The following is an 18410-nucleotide window of genomic DNA, read 5'->3' as shown; positions in this document are numbered from 1 at the left end:
TTTTAGTTTATAAAAAATGTTTAGACTAATTTAGATTTTTTATGTTTTTATTATTATACACGTTCACTGGAAGGTTTTTAAGGTTATATTTCACATAAGTTTAAAATTATTTTTGTGAAAAACAATTCAGTATGGTTGATAAAGTGAAAAACAGGTGCACTGTTTCTGCTCACCTGATGTAGCTTAAACAATCATAATAAATATAAATGAGCATATTTTACTCTTTATTTTACTCTTTGCTCACCTGCTGGCTCTCAAAGGTCCAGGTGCTGTCGGGTAAAGACGCATCCAGGACACTGATCACCTCCTTAAAGTCTGTGGTGCTGCTGGGCTTAATCAAAGTGAAATCACTGTACTCTGACATGGGGGACATACAGGACCTGAACGACTGACTCTGAGACAACATGTCTCCTCCCAGGACCTCCACGTACTTTATAGGACCGTCAGTGTTGAGCTGAATCTGCAGGTTTCTGTTGGGGTTCTTGTAATCATCACAGTCGCTGCGTCTCATGCAGCAACTACCGCTGCTTCTGCTGTTCCTGATGCATTTAACTGCTAAGATGAGAAAAGTCAGCAGAGACAGCACGGACACCGAGGCCAGAGACACAATCAAATACAGGGTGATTCTCCCATTTTTCCTGCTGGGCTCGGACGATTTCTGTCGGAGGTCTAAGATGGGCTTATGGAGGCCGTCCTCCAGTAGGATGGACACCGTGACGGTGGAGGACTGGACCGGCTCCCCGTCGTCCTTGATCTCTATAAGCAGCCTCTGAGAGGAGTCGTCCTGCTCGGACACGGCGCGTTTAGTCCTCACCTCCCCTGTGTACAGGTTGACAGTTAACAGAGACGCGTCTGTGGCCTCCGCCAGTCTGTAGGAGATCCAGGCGTTATGGCCCGAGTCAGCGTCCACGGCCGTTACCTTAGTGACCAGGTGACCCGCTTTAGCGGAGCGGGGCATCCTCTGATGAGAGAGGGAGCCCAGGGCAGCGGAGGAGGGGTAGATAACAGCGGGGGCATTGTCGTTCTGGTCCAGGATGAAAACATGGACAGTGGCGTTGCTGCTGAGAGACGGAGAGCCCTGATCCTTTGCCTGAACCTGAATCTGAAACACCTTCACTTTCTCATAGTCAAACGAGTGCATGCTGTAGATGCTGCCGTTATCGGAGTTGATGTAAACATACGAGGACACAGACACGTCCTGGACTTTCGAGTCCAGTATAGAATAAGAGATTTTAGCGTTTTCACCAAAGTCCAGGTCAGACGCTGATACCGAGTACAGTATAGAGCCTGGTACACCGTTCTCTTTTAAATAGACATTATAGGAGGGCTGGGTGAATACAGGAGGGTTATCATTCACATCAGTGATGCTGACATTAATAGTTTTCTTGGACGACAGGGGGGGAGAACCTAAGTCTGTGGCTGTTATCTCAATATTATACTCTGAGAACCTCTCTCGGTCTAAATGATCACGGGTAACCAGCGCGTAGTTGTCAGAAAAAGACGGTTTCAGGTTGAAAGGAGAACGTTTAGGGAGCTGTAAGGTCACTTTTCCGTTGTCGCCAGAGTCAAGGTCTCTTGCACTAATTAAAGCTACTACAGTACCACTTGGCGCGTCCTCAGGGACAGAGTTTGGTTGGGAGGTCAGGAAAATATTTGGAGCATTGTCATTAATGTCTAACACTTCGATATGGACAGAGCAATGTCCCTCCATTCTCGGAGTTCCTTTGTCTTTTGCGCTAATGTCAATTTCATAATTTGCGTTTGTTTCAAAATCTAGTTTCCCTATAAGACGTATTTCCCCTGTTAACGAATTAATATCAAACACAGAAAGGACCATATCTGGTGTGTGAGCTCCAAATGAGTACTCTACGTCTCCATTAGGACCCTCATCAACATCTTTTGCTGTCAGTTGAAGGATAGATGCACCTTGTAAACTATTTTCGCTTATGGAAACTTTGTAAACATTTTTCTCAAATACAGGAAAATTATCGTTGTTATCAAGGACATTAATGGTTATTAGAGAAGTCCCAGATTTCACCGGGTTTCCCCCGTCCAGAGCCGTTAGCTGAAGCTGATGTCTGGCCTTTTTCTCCCTGTCGAGAGGTTTAGACAGCACTAGCTCTGGGACTTTCCTCCCCCCAGATACATCTTTTATCTTTAAACTGAAATGTTCATCTTTACTTATCGTATATGACCGGACAGAATTTGCTCCAACATCAATATCTCGTGCAATCTCTACTGGAAAACGTGCTCCTGTCGCTGTTGACTCTGATATTTCTAATATAATATTTTGCGAAGGGAATATTGGAGAATTATCATTGATATCTTGAATTTCCACCTCCACTCGGTACAATTGTAACGGTTTATCAATCACCACCTGCAGTGTCAACACACAGCTGGCGCTTTGTCCACATAAAGCCTCTCTGTCTATTCTGTCATTCACCACCAGCTCGCCCTTCCCCGCATCCACACTGAAATACTGCTCACCAGCTTCAGAGGCGACACGCAGCTTACGGTCATAAATGTCTGATAGTCCTAAACCCAGATCTTTGGCTAGATTTCCTACCACAGAGCCTTGTTTTAGTTCCTCTGGGATGCTGTACCGAGTCTGTCCGTCTATTGTAATCCACAAGAGAAAGAAATGATGCCACCAGAGCGCCAGCCATCTCCAGTCTCGGTATCCTATTCTCTTTGTCATCCCCGATCCGTTAGCTATTTCCCAGTGAGGTAATTGAAAATAAGATAGCTACCATCCATTGTCAAAAAGCATTAATCCAAAACAAAGATCCAATATCGCTTCATACCAAAACCAAAGGTTAAAATATATTTTAACACCGACAAGAGCATCACTCCCTCTCACCCAGCTCCTTGCAATGCAGACGCTCAGGGCGCTGAGGCTGCATGGGGGAGGGAGTAGATCTCTTTGTACAGTTCCACGTTTCATTGGTTCACAATATCCATCTCTACCATCCAATGAGCAGGGACGTGAGCAGAGCTTTTAAAGACACATTCACTCTCACATGGATGTAATTCCGGACACACAGAGTGTTTACAGAAACTATAGGATGACAGCTTTTATACATTTTAAACCATGTTAATGTAAGTAAATGTTAATTTGAATAAACAAATACCATTGTTTGCGTTGTAATAACGCTGTATTATATTTAAAGAAGCAAATGAAAAACATTGAAAATGTGGGTTATAGGAAAAACCCTGAGCTTTGAATGAAGCCTCTTCAACAATGCGCTGTCCATCGTTGTGGTGCTGAATCAAAGTGTGTGAACACGGATCACGGCACAATGTTGAAATGTCACAAAACAGAGCTATTAACAAAATCTAAAGGTAGATACAACATTGGATTTTGTATATTAGGTATAGTGGAAAGTTTAAATCCCCTTGAAGACAGTAAGTACCGAGAAACAATACCATAGCGTTTAATGTCCGAAAATAGCTGCCGGAAATGACGTGAAATGAGGGCGTGAAAAACATCTTAATGTAAAAGGAACCAAACGATAATATAACATGAAATGTTCGTCAGTATAGCTACAATGTCTTGTGGAACTATTAAGCACAAGTATAAACAAAGGATAAAGCACTAGATTTAGTGAGTTCACATAAAAACTACGACAAGACAACAAGAGGGAAAAGAACAAATGTTTGTCACTGATTATTTGAACCCTGAATTTTAAACGACACAGTTCAAACAGTATAAACGCCATGTCTTTAGAAGCCAGTTACATATTAAAGGACAAAAAATATAAATAGATAAAACAAAAACTAACCAGCAACGCTAAAATTACACAATATGGGTACTGTTATTTCCCGCTCACCTGCTGGCTCTCAAAGGTCCAGGTGCTGTCGGGTAAAGACGCATCCAGGACACTGATCACCTCCTTAAAGTCTGTGGTGCTGCTGGGCTTAATCAAAGTGAAATCACTGTACTCTGACATGGGGGACATACAGGACCTGAACGACTGACTCTGAGACAACATGTCTCCTCCCAGGACCTCCACGTACTTTATAGGTCCGTCAGTGTTGAGCTGAATCTGCAGGTTTCTGTTGGGGTTCTTGTAATCATCACAGTCGCTGCGTCTCATGCAGCAACTACCGCTGCTTCTGCTGTTCCTGATGCATTTAACTGCTAAGATGAGAAAAGTCAGCAGAGACAGCACGGACACCGAGGCCAGAGACACAATCAAATACAGGGTGATTCTCCCATTTTTCCTGCTGGGCTCGGACGATTTCTGTCGGAGGTCTAAGATGGGCTCATGGAGGCCGTCCTCCAGCAGGATGGACACCGTGACGGTGGAGGACTGGACCGGCTCCCCGTCGTCCTTGATCTCTATAAGCAGCCTCTGAGAGGAGTCGTCCTGCTCGGACACAGCGCGTTTAGTCCTCACCTCCCCTGTGTACAGGTTGACAGTGAACAGAGACGCGTCTGTGGCCTCCGCCAGTCTGTAGGAGATCCAGGCGTTATGGCCCGAGTCAGCGTCCACGGCCGTCACCTTAGTGACCAGGTGACCCGCTTTAGCGGAGCGGGGCATCCTCTGATGAGAGAGGGAGCCCAGGGCAGCGGAGGAGGGGTAGATAACAGCGGGGGCATTGTCGTTCTGGTCCAGGATGAAAACATGGACAGTGGCGTTGCTGCTGAGAGACGGAGAGCCCTGATCCTTTGCCTGAACCTGAATCTGAAACACCTTCACTTTCTCATAGTCAAACGAGTGCATGCTGTAGATGCTGCCGTTATCGGAGTTAATGTAAACATACGAGGACACAGACACGTCCTGGACTTTCGAGTCCAGTATAGAGTAAGAGATTTTAGCGTTTTCACCAAAGTCCAGGTCAGATGCTGATACCGAGTACAGTATAGAGCCTGGTACACCGTTCTCTTTTAAATAGACATTATAGGAGGGCTGAGTGAATACAGGAGGGTTATCATTCACATCAGTGATGCTGACAGGAATCGTTTTCTTACTGGACAGAGGAGGAGAACCTGAATCTGTCGCTGTTATCTCAATGTTATACTCTGAGAACCTCTCTCGGTCCAGTGGACCAGTTGTAACTAAAGCATAATTATTTGAAAATGAAGGTTTTAGAAGGAAAGGAGAGCCTTTGGGTAGTTTTAGTAACACTTTGCTATTATTACCGGAGTCGGCGTCACGTGCATTAAGCAAAGCCACTACTGTGCCACTTGGTGCATCTTCGCGCACAGGCTGTGGTTCAGATGTGAGAACAATTTCTGGAGTATTATCATTAATATCTACTACGTCTATTTGTAGACGACAGTGACTCTCCATTTCGGGAACCCCTTTGTCTTTTGCAGTTATTTCTATTTTATAGGACGTGGCTGTTTCATAATCTAAATCTCCTTTTAAATGTACTTCACCCGTTAATGAATTGATTTCAAATACCGATAAGATGGAATCCGGTGTTCGCGAGCTAAAGGAGTATTCAACCTCTCCGTTTGGTCCCTCGTCAGCATCAGTTGCTGAAATTTTAGTTACAAAAGTTCCTTTTGAACCATTCTCCTGTAAAGAAACCTTATATACATTTTTGTCAAATACTGGGAAATTGTCGTTTATATCAAGTACGGTTATGGTTATTTGCGAGGTACCAGACATGACTGGGTTTCCACCGTCTAATGCAGTCAGTAGCAGCTGGTGAACTGCTCTTCTCTCTCGGTCAAGAGGCTTCTCTAACACTAACTCGGGAACTGTTTTCCCATCTTCAACTTCCTTCATTTTTAAAGTAAAACAGTCGTTTTTCGTCAAAGTGTAGGATTTAACCGAGTTACTGCCAACATCGGAGTCTTCTGCACTCTCCAAAACAAAACGAGTTCCTACAGCTGCCGATTCTGCGATTTTCAAAGACGTCTCTTTTGTTTGAAACCTGGGTGAATTATCATTTATATCTTTTATTTCTACCTCAATCCGATGTAAATGTAAAGGGTTTTCAAGAACTATCTGCAGAGGTAGAACACAGCTGATGCTTTGTCCACATAAAGCCTCTCTGTCTATTCTGTCATTCACCACCAGCTCGCCCTTCCCCGCATCCACACTGAAATACTGCTCACCAGCTTCAGAGGCGACACGCAGCTTACGGTCATAAATGTCTGATAGTCCTAAACCCAGATCTTTGGCTAGATTTCCTACCACAGAGCCTTGTTTTAGTTCCTCTGGGATGCTGTACCGAGTCTGTCCGTCTATTGTAATCCACAAGAGAAAGAAATGATGCCACCAAAGAGCCAGCCACCTCCAGTCTCGGTATCCCATTCTCTTTGTCATCCCTTAAACGTTAGAAATAGTTATTTCCCACATAGAAAATCGAAGTTAAGGTCCACTTCCAATGAGCATTAACGATCCCCATCAAAAAACATGGAGATGTTTTGTTCATGTCTAAGGATTGAATTAACAAAATTCGTTTTCATCTTCGAGATATGAGCGCATCACCCACCGTCCTCCAGCTCTTTGCATTGTTACCGTTTACGGTGCGGAGGCTTCGAGGAGGAGGGGGTAGATCTCTTTGTACAGTTCTGTTTGCGATTGGTGCACAGCATCCATCACGAGCATCCAATAAGAAGTGGGCTGAGCACTGCATTTAAAGACACAGCTGCGCCAAGAGAATCAGCCTGTTCACACTTGTGTGTGTGTGTGTGTGTGTGTGTGTGTGTGTGTGTGTGTGTGTGAACAGAGAAGATCTATCACATCTCTCTGTTTATTAAGTTGTGTTGATGAAATAATATGCTATTAATAAAATCCTACAATAATTTAAATACAAGAAACCGTGAAAACAGAAAATAATACACGTTAACCAAAGTTAAGACAAATCGTCATCCCACTATTTCATATCCGCCCCACATCCAATCCATGATGTGTATTTTGTTTACATTAACAGTTAAAATAATTGACATTAAAATACTTTATAAAAATACCACTACAATAATAAGAAAACGCAAATGTTACGGATCCCAAAAGAGGGACAGCCGCCACAATAATCAATCCTGAAAACACAGGTAAAGTGCAGCAGCAATGAAGACACGATGGCTCAGTTCACCTTCCAGATTAACTTTTTTTTTTAATATCTATCCTATATTTAAGTGAACAGTGGATCTTATCAGTCTGTTTCAGTTTCTTACTGCATATTCAGTGCTCATAAATGTCTGTACATCCAGTTATTCCAAGTTTTCCACAACTTAAATTCATAAGTGTCAAATCAACACATGTACAGTCTACTTCTTACAACATCCTGTTTCAGTAACATGAAGGTACACTAATGCACCTGTACTCTAGTGATTTAAGACAATACTATGTTAATATGGTGCAATGTACAACATTACTCAACTGTACTTCAAACATGCTACTTTGAACTGTCTGAAACTACTGAAGCACTTATAAAGAACTCAGCATCACTAACAGATAAAAGCAAAACGTTACCAGTACAAAATCATGAGGTTAAATCTTAAACATTAACAGTTACACCTTTAACATTGCACATTATAATAATTACATTCTCAATCAACTCTGCATCCTTTAACTAAATTTCCAATCCAAGGTTTTCACAGTAGTAACCATTTGTGTAATGCTACTTGAGTGCAGGAGCCCAAATAAAAGCGCAATACAAAGTAAATAAATGTAGCGACCTGCCTGCAAGACTCACTTCAGGTAAAAGAAACCCCACAGCAGCACGGGGTGGCGCCTGCTCACCTATATGGCGTCTGACCCCGCCGACTTCAGCAGTAGCAGACTTAACAAACTTTTTAGGTTCAACAAAAAAGTTCAAGATGACATCACAACAACTTAACAACACTCGTCCTGTTAGACTAAAGCTTTGAGGTGTGGGTTTTGGTAATATTCACCAAGTACTAACCTGGAAAACACAGGTAAGATGCAGCAGCAATGAAGACACGGAGCGCTCAGCTCACTCTCCAGATTAACTTTGGGGTTTGGGCAGAGTTCCCCCACAAAGCAACCCTGTCGCAACTGCTCCAGTCCTAAAGGTTCCTACTTAGTTGCTGCTTCGACTTATTGTTTTCACTAACAATTACTATGAAAAATGTAATATCATAATTATCACTTATTTTTTAAGAGTGGTGTAATACTCTATACATATTGGTTTACCTTAGAAAATAAATAAAATACAAAGGTGATTTTACAGTTTTTGGGTTGTAACACACAAAGTTCATATTTACAATTATTTAGCCCAACTTGCTTTGGCAACTGAAAATTTTTGAAATGCGGAAAATAAAGGTTAAACAAACATCATGATCTGTAGTTTAATTATTTAAAGTAAAGCAAATGTTATGTGGACAGAAATATAAACTGTCATCTGCTCACCTGCTGGCTCTCAAAGGTCCAGGTGCTGTCGGGTAAAGACGCATCCAGGACACTGATCACCTCCTTAAAGTCTGTGGTGCTGCTGGGCTTAATCAAAGTGAAATCACTGTACTCTGACATGGGGGACATACAGGACCTGAACGACTGACTCTGAGACAACATGTCTCCACCCAGGACCTCCACGTACTTTATAGGACCGTCAGTGTTGAGCTGAATCTGCAGGTTTCTGTTGGGGTTCTTGTAATCATCACAGTCGCTGCGTCTCATGCAGCAACTACCGCTGCTTCTGCTGTTCCTGATGCATTTAACTGCTAAGATGAGAAAAGTCAGCAGAGACAGCACGGACACCGAGGCCAGAGACACAATCAAATACAGGGTGATTCTCCCATTTTTCCTGCTGGGCTCGGACGATTTCTGTCGCAGGTCTAAGATGGGCTCATGGAGGCCGTCCTCCAGCAGGATGGACACCGTGACGGTGGAGGACTGGACCGGTTCCCCGTCGTCCTTGATCTCTATAAGCAGCCTCTGAGAGGAGTCGTCCTGCTCGGACACAGCGCGTTTAGTCCTCACCTCCCCTGTGTACAGGTTGACAGTGAACAGAGACGCGTCTGTGGCCTCCGCCAGTCTGTAGGAGATCCAGGCGTTATGGCCCGAGTCAGCGTCCACGGCCGTCACCTTAGTGACCAGGTGACCCGCTTTAGCGGAGCGGGGCATCCTCTGATGAGAGAGGGAGCCCAGGGCAGCGGAGGAGGGGTAGATAACAGCGGGGGCATTGTCGTTCTGGTCCAGGATGAAAACATGGACAGTGGCGTTGCTGCTGAGAGACGGAGAGCCCTGATCCTTTGCCTGAACCTGAATCTGAAACACCTTCACTTTCTCATAGTCAAACGAGTGCATGCTGTAGATGCTGCCGTTATCGGAGTTAATGTAAACATACGAGGACACAGACACGTCCTGGACTTTCGAGTCCAGTATAGAATAAGAGATTTTAGCGTTTTCACCAAAGTCCAGGTCAGACGCTGATACCGAGTACAGTATAGAGCCTGGTACACCGTTCTCTTTTAAATAGACATTATAGGAGGGCTGAGTGAATACAGGAGGGTTATCATTCACATCAGTGATGCTGACAGGAATCGTTTTCTTACTGGACAGAGGAGGAGAACCTGAATCTGTCGCTGTTATCTCAATGTTATACTCTGAGAACCTCTCTCGGTCCAGTGGACCAGTGGTAACTAGTGCATAATTATTAGAAAAGGATGGTTTTAAAGAAAACGGAGAACCTTTGGGAAGCTGTAACGTCAATTTACCGTTATCACCGTTATCGAGGTCACGGACGCTGAGCAAAGCTACTACGGTGCCACTACGAGAATCTTCGGGCACAGAGCTGGGTTTTGAAGTCAGCACAATTTCTGGTGCGTTATCATTTACATCTAAGACATCAACCTGTACACTACAGTGACCTTCCATTCGAGGCAAACCCTTGTCTTTAGCTGTAATATCTATTCGATATGAGGCTTGACTTTCGTGGTCTAGTTGTTGCTTCAGAAATATATCTCCCGTTAGAGCATCTATGTGAAACAATGACAGCACTGCTGGTGGTGTGTGGATTCCAAGGGAGTACTCAATTTCTCCATTTGGACCTTCATCTATGTCTGTGGCCTTTGTCGTAATTAAAAAGGAGCCATTTGCACTGTTTTCCGCAACAGCAATTTTATAAAAACTGTTTTCAAACAACGGCACATTGTCATTAATGTCCAGCACATTTACGGTTATTTTTGAAGTGCCAGACTTGACAGGAGTCCCTCCGTCCATAGCAGTAAGAAATAAACTGTGAACGGCTTTTTTCTCGCGGTCTAATGATTTATTTAATACTAATTCAGGTATTTTTCTTCCATTTTCAATTTCTTTAACCTTTAGAGTAAAACAATCATCTTTACTCAGAGTGTACGTCTTTATTCCGTTACTCCCAACATCGGAATCCTCTGCAGTCTCTAGAGGAAAACGCACACCTACAACGGTGGATTCAGCTATTTCTATTATGTGCTCGCTTTTGAGAAAAGTCGGAGCGTTGTCATTTACGTCTCTTATTTCTACTTCTATCCGGTGTAGCTGTAACGGGTTTTCTATTACAACCTGCAGAGGTAGAACACAGCTGATGCTTTGTCCACATAAAGCCTCTCTGTCTATTCTGTCATTCACCACCAGCTCGCCCTTCCCCGCATCCACACTGAAATACTGCTCACCAGCTTCAGAGGCGACACGCAGATTACGGTCATAAATGTCTGATAGTCCTAAACCCAGATCTTTGGCTAGATTTCCTACCACAGAGCCTTGTTTTAGTTCCTCTGGGATGCTGTACCGAGTCTGTCCGTCTATTGTAATCCACAAGAGAAAGAAATGATGCCACCAAAGAGCCAGCCACCTCCAGTCTCGGTATCCCATTCTCTTTGTCATCCCCGATCCGTTAGAATACAACGATAGTTCCCATCGAAAAGTGATTTAGATTAAATAGGTCATTGCGAAGACCCATCAAAGATGAACTTCCTGTACTCCAAACAAATGCATGTATATGCATCATGAAGTGTAAATTATTGGTGTTTTATTTCCTCTTTCTGTTTAAACGCATCCTCCTCTCGTCTCGGGCTACAAGCAGTGTACTGGCTACAGTGATGAGGACTGATGGGGGAGGGAGTAGATCTCTTTGTACAATCCCTGACGCTATTGGTGCACAGCATATACCCGACATCCAATAGGATAGAAAAATCAGACCCGGTGGTGCAATTCATGACTAAATGAAATGGCACAATGAGGTGCTTACAACTAATAACCTGATACAACTAGAAGCGGTCATTTATATATATGTATTTGAAAAATTAGATAAGATCTGATAGTTATATTAACAGTTGCTATTAGTTTACCTATACTGCAAATCTTACAATTAAATTCTCATGTTTTTTATGTCTAAGTATAAACCCCAAAGCAATTCAAAGCAGTGTAAGGCTGAAAATGTGAAATGTCCTGAAGCAGTATGGAAACGATGACGCTGAACTATGTAATAATCCTAGACACGGACTGAAATGAATCAAAACCAGAAGTTACCTCAACTGTCTTTAATGAGACATTATTTTGAAAGCAGTAGAAAATGCGCAGATATTACGGTGGTTAATGACGAGGTTCAGAGGTCAAAATGCGCCCATGACGCAAAACATGCCAGTGAAATCGGCAGGATGAAAATACAAACCTTATGTGCTGATACTTAAACGGTTTTTGCATCAAATCACATCAAACCCTGACACAAGAAATATTCATATAATCTTGTTTTAGAATAACAACACACATGATGATTTCAGACTCGGCTCACCTGCTGGCTCTCAAAGGTCCAGGTGCTGTCGGGTAAAGACGCATCCAGGACACTGATCACCTCCTTAAAGTCTGTGGTGCTGCTGGGCTTAATCAAAGTGAAATCACTGTACTCTGACATGGGGGACATACAGGACCTGAACGACTGACTCTGAGACAACATGTCTCCTCCCAGGACCTCCACGTACTTTATAGGTCCGTCAGTGTTGAGCTGAATCTGCAGGTTTCTGTTGGGGTTCTTGTAATCATCACAGTCGCTGCGTCTCATGCAGCAACTACCGCTGCTTCTGCTGTTCCTGATGCATTTAACTGCTAAGATGAGAAAAGTCAGCAGAGACAGCACGGACACCGAGGCCAGAGACACAATCAAATACAGGGTGATTCTCCCATTTTTCCTGCTGGGCTCGGACGATTTCTGTCGCAGGTCTAAGATGGGCTCATGGAGGCCGTCCTCCAGCAGGATGGACACCGTGACGGTGGAGGACTGGACCGGCTCCCCGTCGTCCTTGATCTCTATAAGCAGCCTCTGAGAGGAGTCGTCCTGCTCGAACACGGCGCGTTTAGTCCTCACCTCCCCTGTGTACAGGTTGACAGTGAACAGAGACGCGTCTGTGGCCTCCGCCAGTCTGTAGGAGATCCAGGCGTTATGGCCCGAGTCAGCGTCCACGGCCGTCACCTTAGTGACCAGGTGACCCGCTTTAGCGGAGCGGGGCATCCTCTGATGAGAGAGGGAGCCCAGGGCAGCGGAGGAGGGGTAGATAACAGCGGGGGCATTGTCGTTCTGGTCCAGGATGAAAACATGGACAGTGGCGTTGCTGCTGAGAGACGGAGAGCCCTGATCCTTTGCCTGAACCTGAATCTGAAACACCTTCACTTTCTCATAGTCAAACGAGTGCATGCTGTAGATGCTGCCGTTATCGGAGTTAATGTAAACATACGAGGACACAGACACGTCCTGGACTTTCGAGTCCAGTATAGAGTAAGAGATTTTAGCGTTTTCACCAAAGTCCAGGTCAGATGCTGATACCGAGTACAGTATAGAGCCTGGTACACCGTTCTCTTTTAAATAGACATTATAGGAGGGCTGAGTGAATACAGGAGGGTTATCATTCACATCAGTGATGCTGACAGGAATCGTTTTCTTACTGGACAGAGGAGGAGAACCTGAATCTGTCGCTGTTATCTCAATGTTATACTCTGAGAACCTCTCTCGGTCCAAAGCAGCATTAGTAACCAGTTCATAATTATTAGAGAAAGAAGGTTTTAGCGTGAAAGGTGATCGTTTGGGAAGCTGTAACGTCACTTTACCGTTATCACCGTAGTCAAAGTCTCGTGCACTAATCAAAGCCACCACTGTGCCACTCGGTGCGTCTTCGCGCACAGGACTGGGATTTGAAGTGAGCACAATTTCTGGAGCATTATCATTTATGTCCTCTACATCTATCTGTACACGACAGTGACTCTCCATTTCGGGGACGCCTTTGTCTTTAGCGGTTATATCGATAAAGTATGATTTTGAACTCTCATAATCCAATTCTCCTTTTAATATGATTTCTCCTGTTGCATCATTAATATCAAATATTGATAACACAGAGTCTGGAGTGCGAGACCCGAAAGTATATTTAACCTCACCATTAGGACCATCGTCAGCATCCGTAGCTGTAAGTTTAATGACAAAAGTTCCTTTGGTGCTGTTTTCTTTTAAAGAAACCTTGTACACGTTTTCATTAAATACTGGAAAGTTGTCGTTATTATCAAGTACGGTAATGATAATCTTACAGGTTCCCGACCTGACGGGGGTTCCTCCATCCAGTGCTGTCAGCAGCAGCTGATGGAGAGCATTCGTTTCTCGGTCTAATGGTTTCTCTAACACTAATTCTGGGACAGATTTACCATTTTTAATTTCTTTAAATTTCAAAGAAAAATAGTCATTTTTGCTTAAAGAGTACGTTTTCAAAGAATTACTTCCAACATCAGGGTCTTCTGCGCTCTCCAAAGGAAAACGTCTACCCAACACAACCGATTCAGGTATTTTAAGATTTATCTCTTGTGTAAGAAAACTAGGAGAATTGTCATTGATGTCTCTTATTTCCACTTCAATTCGATGAGATTGCAAAGGATTTTCAATAACAACTTGCAGAGGTAGAACACAGCTGATGCTTTGTCCACATAAAGCCTCTCTGTCTATTCTGTCATTCACCACCAGCTCGCCCTTCCCCGCATCCACACTGAAATACTGCTCACCAGCTTCAGAGGCGACACGCAGCTTACGGTCATAAATGTCTGATAGTCCTAAACCCAGATCTTTGGCTAGATTTCCTACCACAGAACCTTGTTTTAGTTCCTCTGGGATGCTGTACCGAGTCTGTCCGTCTGTTGTAATCCACAAGAGAAAGAAATGATGCCACCAGAGCGCCAGCCACCTCCAGTCTCGGTATCCCATTCTCTTTGTCATCCTTGGTCCGCTATAACGCATTAACTCCAATACAGATCGTGTTTATATCAATACCACAAGCCTCGGTAACAGGAAATGTCCCGTACGAAGAATTACCACAGTGTCTGAACATGTCCACAAGGTAAAATCTTCTATCTTTAAATCCTAGAAAAGGCGAGCACATTGCTCTCTGTCCTCGCGCTCATTGCATTGTACCTGCTTGTGCGTTAAGGCTGCATGGGGGCAGGGACTAGATTGCTTTGTACAGTTCTAAATCCTATTGGTGCAGAGCATCCATTTTCCACCATCCAATGAGAAGCAAACTGATCGACACTCTTAAAGTGGCAGCACCTAGTGTCTTTCTGTGCTTCTATATGTGCTGATTATAACAAATGTAAATGGATGTGATGTGTATAAGAGAAGAGTGTCATTCTGAAAGTCAAATATAAATAAATTATAACAACTCTACGGTTATTCAAAAGATACATTTGAAATTGTGGAGAAGAAAGTGTGAACGGATAAAACAAATATTAAATTTACCTTTACTATAATTGTACAAACAGTAAAAACTGTTTCAACCTTACGTGGTGGCCACTGTGTTTCACAGTCGCTGTCCACTCTCGCGGTGCTGAATCGAATAAATATGTACTAATATGTCTAAAGTGATGCAAGATTTTAAAACAACAGTTTTAAGCGTTTTGTTTTTGGAGTACAGGTGTGAGTATAACTTAGTACATTATTTGTGTTTTTTTAAGTCAAAAAAACAAAACAAAACAAAAAAAAAACAAGTGGATGACATGTAATGAAAACAAGATTTTTGAAACAGAAAAATAAAAGAGGGGAAGCAGAGCAGTGAAAAAAGCTTACTGTTAGAAGACTGACAAGTCAGCCCTGCTACTCATTTCATCGTTACACATGTCAGTGGTTCTGCTCACCTGCTGGCTCTCAAAGGTCCAGGTGCTGTCGGGTAAAGACGCATCCAGGACACTGATCACCTCCTTAAAGTCTGTGGTGCTGCTGGGCTTAATCAAAGTGAAATCACTGTACTCTGACATGGGGGACATACAGGACCTGAACGACTGACTCTGAGACAACATGTCTCCTCCCAGGACCTCCACGTACTTTATAGGTCCGTCAGTGTTGAGCTGAATCTGCAGGTTTCTGTTGGGGTTCTTGTAATCATCACAGTCGCTGCGTCTCATGCAGCAACTACCGCTGCTTCTGCTGTTCCTGATGCATTTAACTGCTAAGATGAGAAAAGTCAGCAGAGACAGCACGGACACCGAGGCCAGAGACACAATCAAATACAGGGTGATTCTCCCATTTTTCCTGCTGGGCTCGGACGATTTCTGTCGCAGGTCTAAGATGGGCTCATGGAGGCCGTCCTCCAGCAGGATGGACACCGTGACGGTGGAGGACTGGACCGGCTCCCCGTCGTCCTTGATCTCTATAAGCAGCCTCTGAGAGGAGTCGTCCTGCTCGGACACAGCGCGTTTAGTCCTCACCTCCCCTGTGTACAGGTTGACAGTGAACAGAGACGCGTCTGTGGCCTCCGCCAGTCTGTAGGAGATCCAGGCGTTATGGCCCGAGTCAGCGTCCACGGCCGTCACCTTAGTGACCAGGTGACCCGCTTTAGCGGAGCGGGGCATCCTCTGATGAGAGAGGGAGCCCAGGGCAGCGGAGGAGGGGTAGATAACAGCGGGGGCATTGTCGTTCTGGTCCAGGATGAAAACATGGACAGTGGCGTTGCTGCTGAGAGACGGAGAGCCCTGATCCTTTGCCTGAACCTGAATCTGAAACACCTTCACTTTCTCATAGTCAAACGAGTGCATGCTGTAGATGCTGCCGTTATCGGAGTTAATGTAAACATACGAGGACACAGACACGTCCTGGACTTTCGAGTCCAGTATAGAGTAAGAGATTTTAGCGTTTTCACCAAAGTCCAGGTCAGATGCTGATACCGAGTACAGTATAGAGCCTGGTACACCGTTCTCTTTTAAATAGACATTATAGGAGGGCTGGGTGAATACAGGAGGGTTATCATTCACATCAGTGATGCTGACATGAATAGTTTTCTTACTGGACAGAGGAGGAGAACCTGAATCTGTCGCTGTTATCTCAATGTAATACTCTGAGAACCTCTCTCGGTCCAAAGGACCAGTGGTAATCAGTGCATAATTATTAGAAAAGGATGGTTTTAAAGAAAACGGAGAACCTTTGGGAAGCTGTAACGTCACTTTACCATTGTCCCCAGAGTCAAGATCTCGGGCATTGAGCAAAGCCACTACGGTGCCACTAGGCGAGTCTTCGCGCACTGGCTTTGGGTGAGAGGTGAGTATTATTTCTGGGGAATTATCGTTAACATCTAAAACCTCAACATGTACAGTACAATGCCCTTCCATTCTGGGGCTGCCTTTATCTTTCGCTATCACATCTAATTCATAATTTGTAGTTGTTTCGAAATTTAACTTTCCTTTAAGAGATACTGTTCCCGATATGTGATCAATACTAAAAACAGAGAGTATGGTATCTGATGTGCGCGCTCCAAATGAGTACTCTATCTCTCCGTTTTGACCGTCGTCCACGTCGGTCGCCTTTGTTTGTATTATTAATGCACCTTCTGCAGCGTCTTCACTAACAGAGACTTTATATGATGGTTTCTCGAAAGCCGGAAGGTTATCGTTAATGTCAAGGACTTTAATCAATACCTGAGTCGTTCCTGATCTCACAGGATTTCCTCGATCTAGAGCGGTCAACAAAAGCTTGTGAACAGCCTTTCTTTCTCTGTCTAAAGGTTTTCCCAAAATCAATTCAGGAAGTTTCCGTCCACCGGAAACTTCTTTAATTCTAATATTAAAACATTCGTCTTTACTGAGGGTGTATGACTTCAGCGAATTACTGCCAACATCTGGGTCTATGGCGCTTTCTAATGGAAAATGAACCCCTAAACCCGTAGACTCCGCTATCTCCAGTGTAATTTCATTTGATGGAAACCTGGGCGCATTATCATTAATGTCTTGTATTTCAACTTCAACACGAAATAGTTGTAATGGGTCTTCAATTACAACCTGTAAAGGCAACACACAGTTGACGCTTTGTCCACATAAAGCCTCTCTGTCTATTCTGTCATTCACCACCAGCTCGCCCTTCCCCGCATCCACACTGAAATACTGCTCACCAGCTTCAGAGGCGACACGCAGCTTACGGTCAAATATCTCAGATAACCCCAACCCCAAGTCTTTGGCTAGATTTCCTACCACAGAACCTCGTTTTAGTTCCTCTGGGATGCTGTACCGAGTCTGTCCGTCTATTGTAATCCACAAGAGAAAGAAATGATGCCACCAAAGAGCCAGACACCTCCAGTCTCGGTATCCCATTCTCTTTGTCATCTTTGGTCCGCTATAACACATTAATTCCGATTGGAATAGTGAATAGAACAATCCTGAAATCCATCATTGCAGATATTATTCCCTTAAAGGATTTTCACAAATTGCTGAGCGTGAATATAAGTCGTATTATGATATTTTCCTGTTGTTAAATGCGAGTCCATTGCTCTTTCTCCTCGAGCTGCGTTAAGTGTTAGGCGCTCAGGCTGCATGGGGGCAGGGACTAGATTGCTTTGTACAGTTCTAAATCCTATTGGTGCAGAGCATCCATTTTCCACCATCCAATGAGAGGCAAACTGATCGACACTCTTAAAGTGGCAGCACCTAGTGTGTTTGTGTCCCTTTACTTCAGTTTGGGAGTAAATGTTATGTGATTTAAGGAACATTAAGGAATACAAAGAAAGGATCTCAGTCTAAAATACGAAAAAAATAAAAGGAAATAAGCCTGGCTCCATTTTTTATTAGTTTTTCTTTCTCTGAAAATACAATGTACAGTTGAGGGAAAACTCACGCTAACAAACAAAGTTATGGTCATAAGCCACGAGTGGCTCTCCACCTTGGTGATGCTGAAGTTTTAAGAAATGGTAATCGAAATGTGCATATTTGAGATTATAATGACAGATGCCTTGAACAAAATTATTCAGCGTATGAATGTGATGGATTTAACTTGAATTTGGAAGACGTGATCAGCATAACCTCACTATTGTCACCTGAATCTGGGTCTTTTGTATTTATTAATGCAATCAGATAGATAGATAGATAGATAGATAGATAGATAAATAGATAGTTAGATAGATAGATAGATAGATAGATAGATAGATAGATAGATAAATAGATAGTTAGATAGATAGATAGATAGGTAGATAGATAGGTAGACACAGGCCAGCTTTCAGATTT

At 43.6% G+C, this 18410-nt stretch overlaps 6 protein-coding genes across 17 annotated transcripts in view; all 6 read right to left on the bottom strand.

Annotated features, from left to right (window-relative positions):
* The window catches only part of LOC113160594 (protocadherin gamma-C5-like), a 228525-nt gene that overhangs the window by 21240 nt on the left and 188875 nt on the right, over window positions 1–18410 (bottom strand). The gene's annotated exons all lie outside the window — the stretch shown is intronic.
* Window positions 218–6457, bottom strand: LOC113160599 (protocadherin gamma-C5-like). Its single transcript, XM_026357942.1, has 2 exons — window positions 3831–6457; window positions 218–244 (listed from the first exon to the last, which is right to left on the bottom strand). Exons 1-2 carry the CDS (start codon window positions 6282–6284, stop codon window positions 230–232), a joined length of 2469 nt encoding a protein of 822 aa, XP_026213727.1. The 5' UTR covers window positions 6285–6457; the 3' UTR covers window positions 218–229.
* LOC113160600 (protocadherin gamma-C5-like) lies at window positions 230–2833 on the bottom strand. The gene has a single exon (XM_026357943.1). It carries the CDS (start codon window positions 2696–2698, stop codon window positions 230–232), a length of 2469 nt encoding a protein of 822 aa, XP_026213728.1. The 5' UTR covers window positions 2699–2833.
* On the bottom strand, window positions 8322–11038 carry LOC113160601 (protocadherin gamma-C5-like). The gene has a single exon (XM_026357944.1). The coding sequence runs from the start codon at window positions 10785–10787 to the stop codon at window positions 8322–8324; it is 2466 nt and encodes an 821-aa protein (XP_026213729.1). The 5' UTR covers window positions 10788–11038.
* LOC113160598 (protocadherin gamma-C5-like) lies at window positions 11569–14301 on the bottom strand. Its single transcript, XM_026357940.1, has one exon. The coding sequence runs from the start codon at window positions 14167–14169 to the stop codon at window positions 11680–11682; it is 2490 nt and encodes an 829-aa protein (XP_026213725.1). The 5' UTR covers window positions 14170–14301; the 3' UTR covers window positions 11569–11679.
* LOC113160874 (protocadherin gamma-C5-like) lies at window positions 14997–17804 on the bottom strand. Its single transcript, XM_033326185.1, has one exon. It carries the CDS (start codon window positions 17535–17537, stop codon window positions 14997–14999), a length of 2541 nt encoding a protein of 846 aa, XP_033182076.1. The 5' UTR covers window positions 17538–17804.

Source organism: Anabas testudineus, chromosome 10, assembly GCF_900324465.2.
Source record: "Anabas testudineus chromosome 10, fAnaTes1.2, whole genome shotgun sequence".
NCBI lineage: Eukaryota > Metazoa > Chordata > Actinopteri > Anabantiformes > Anabantidae > Anabas > Anabas testudineus.
The sequence above is the reverse complement of the archived record's forward strand: the minus strand, read 5'-3'. Positions and strand labels throughout refer to the sequence as shown.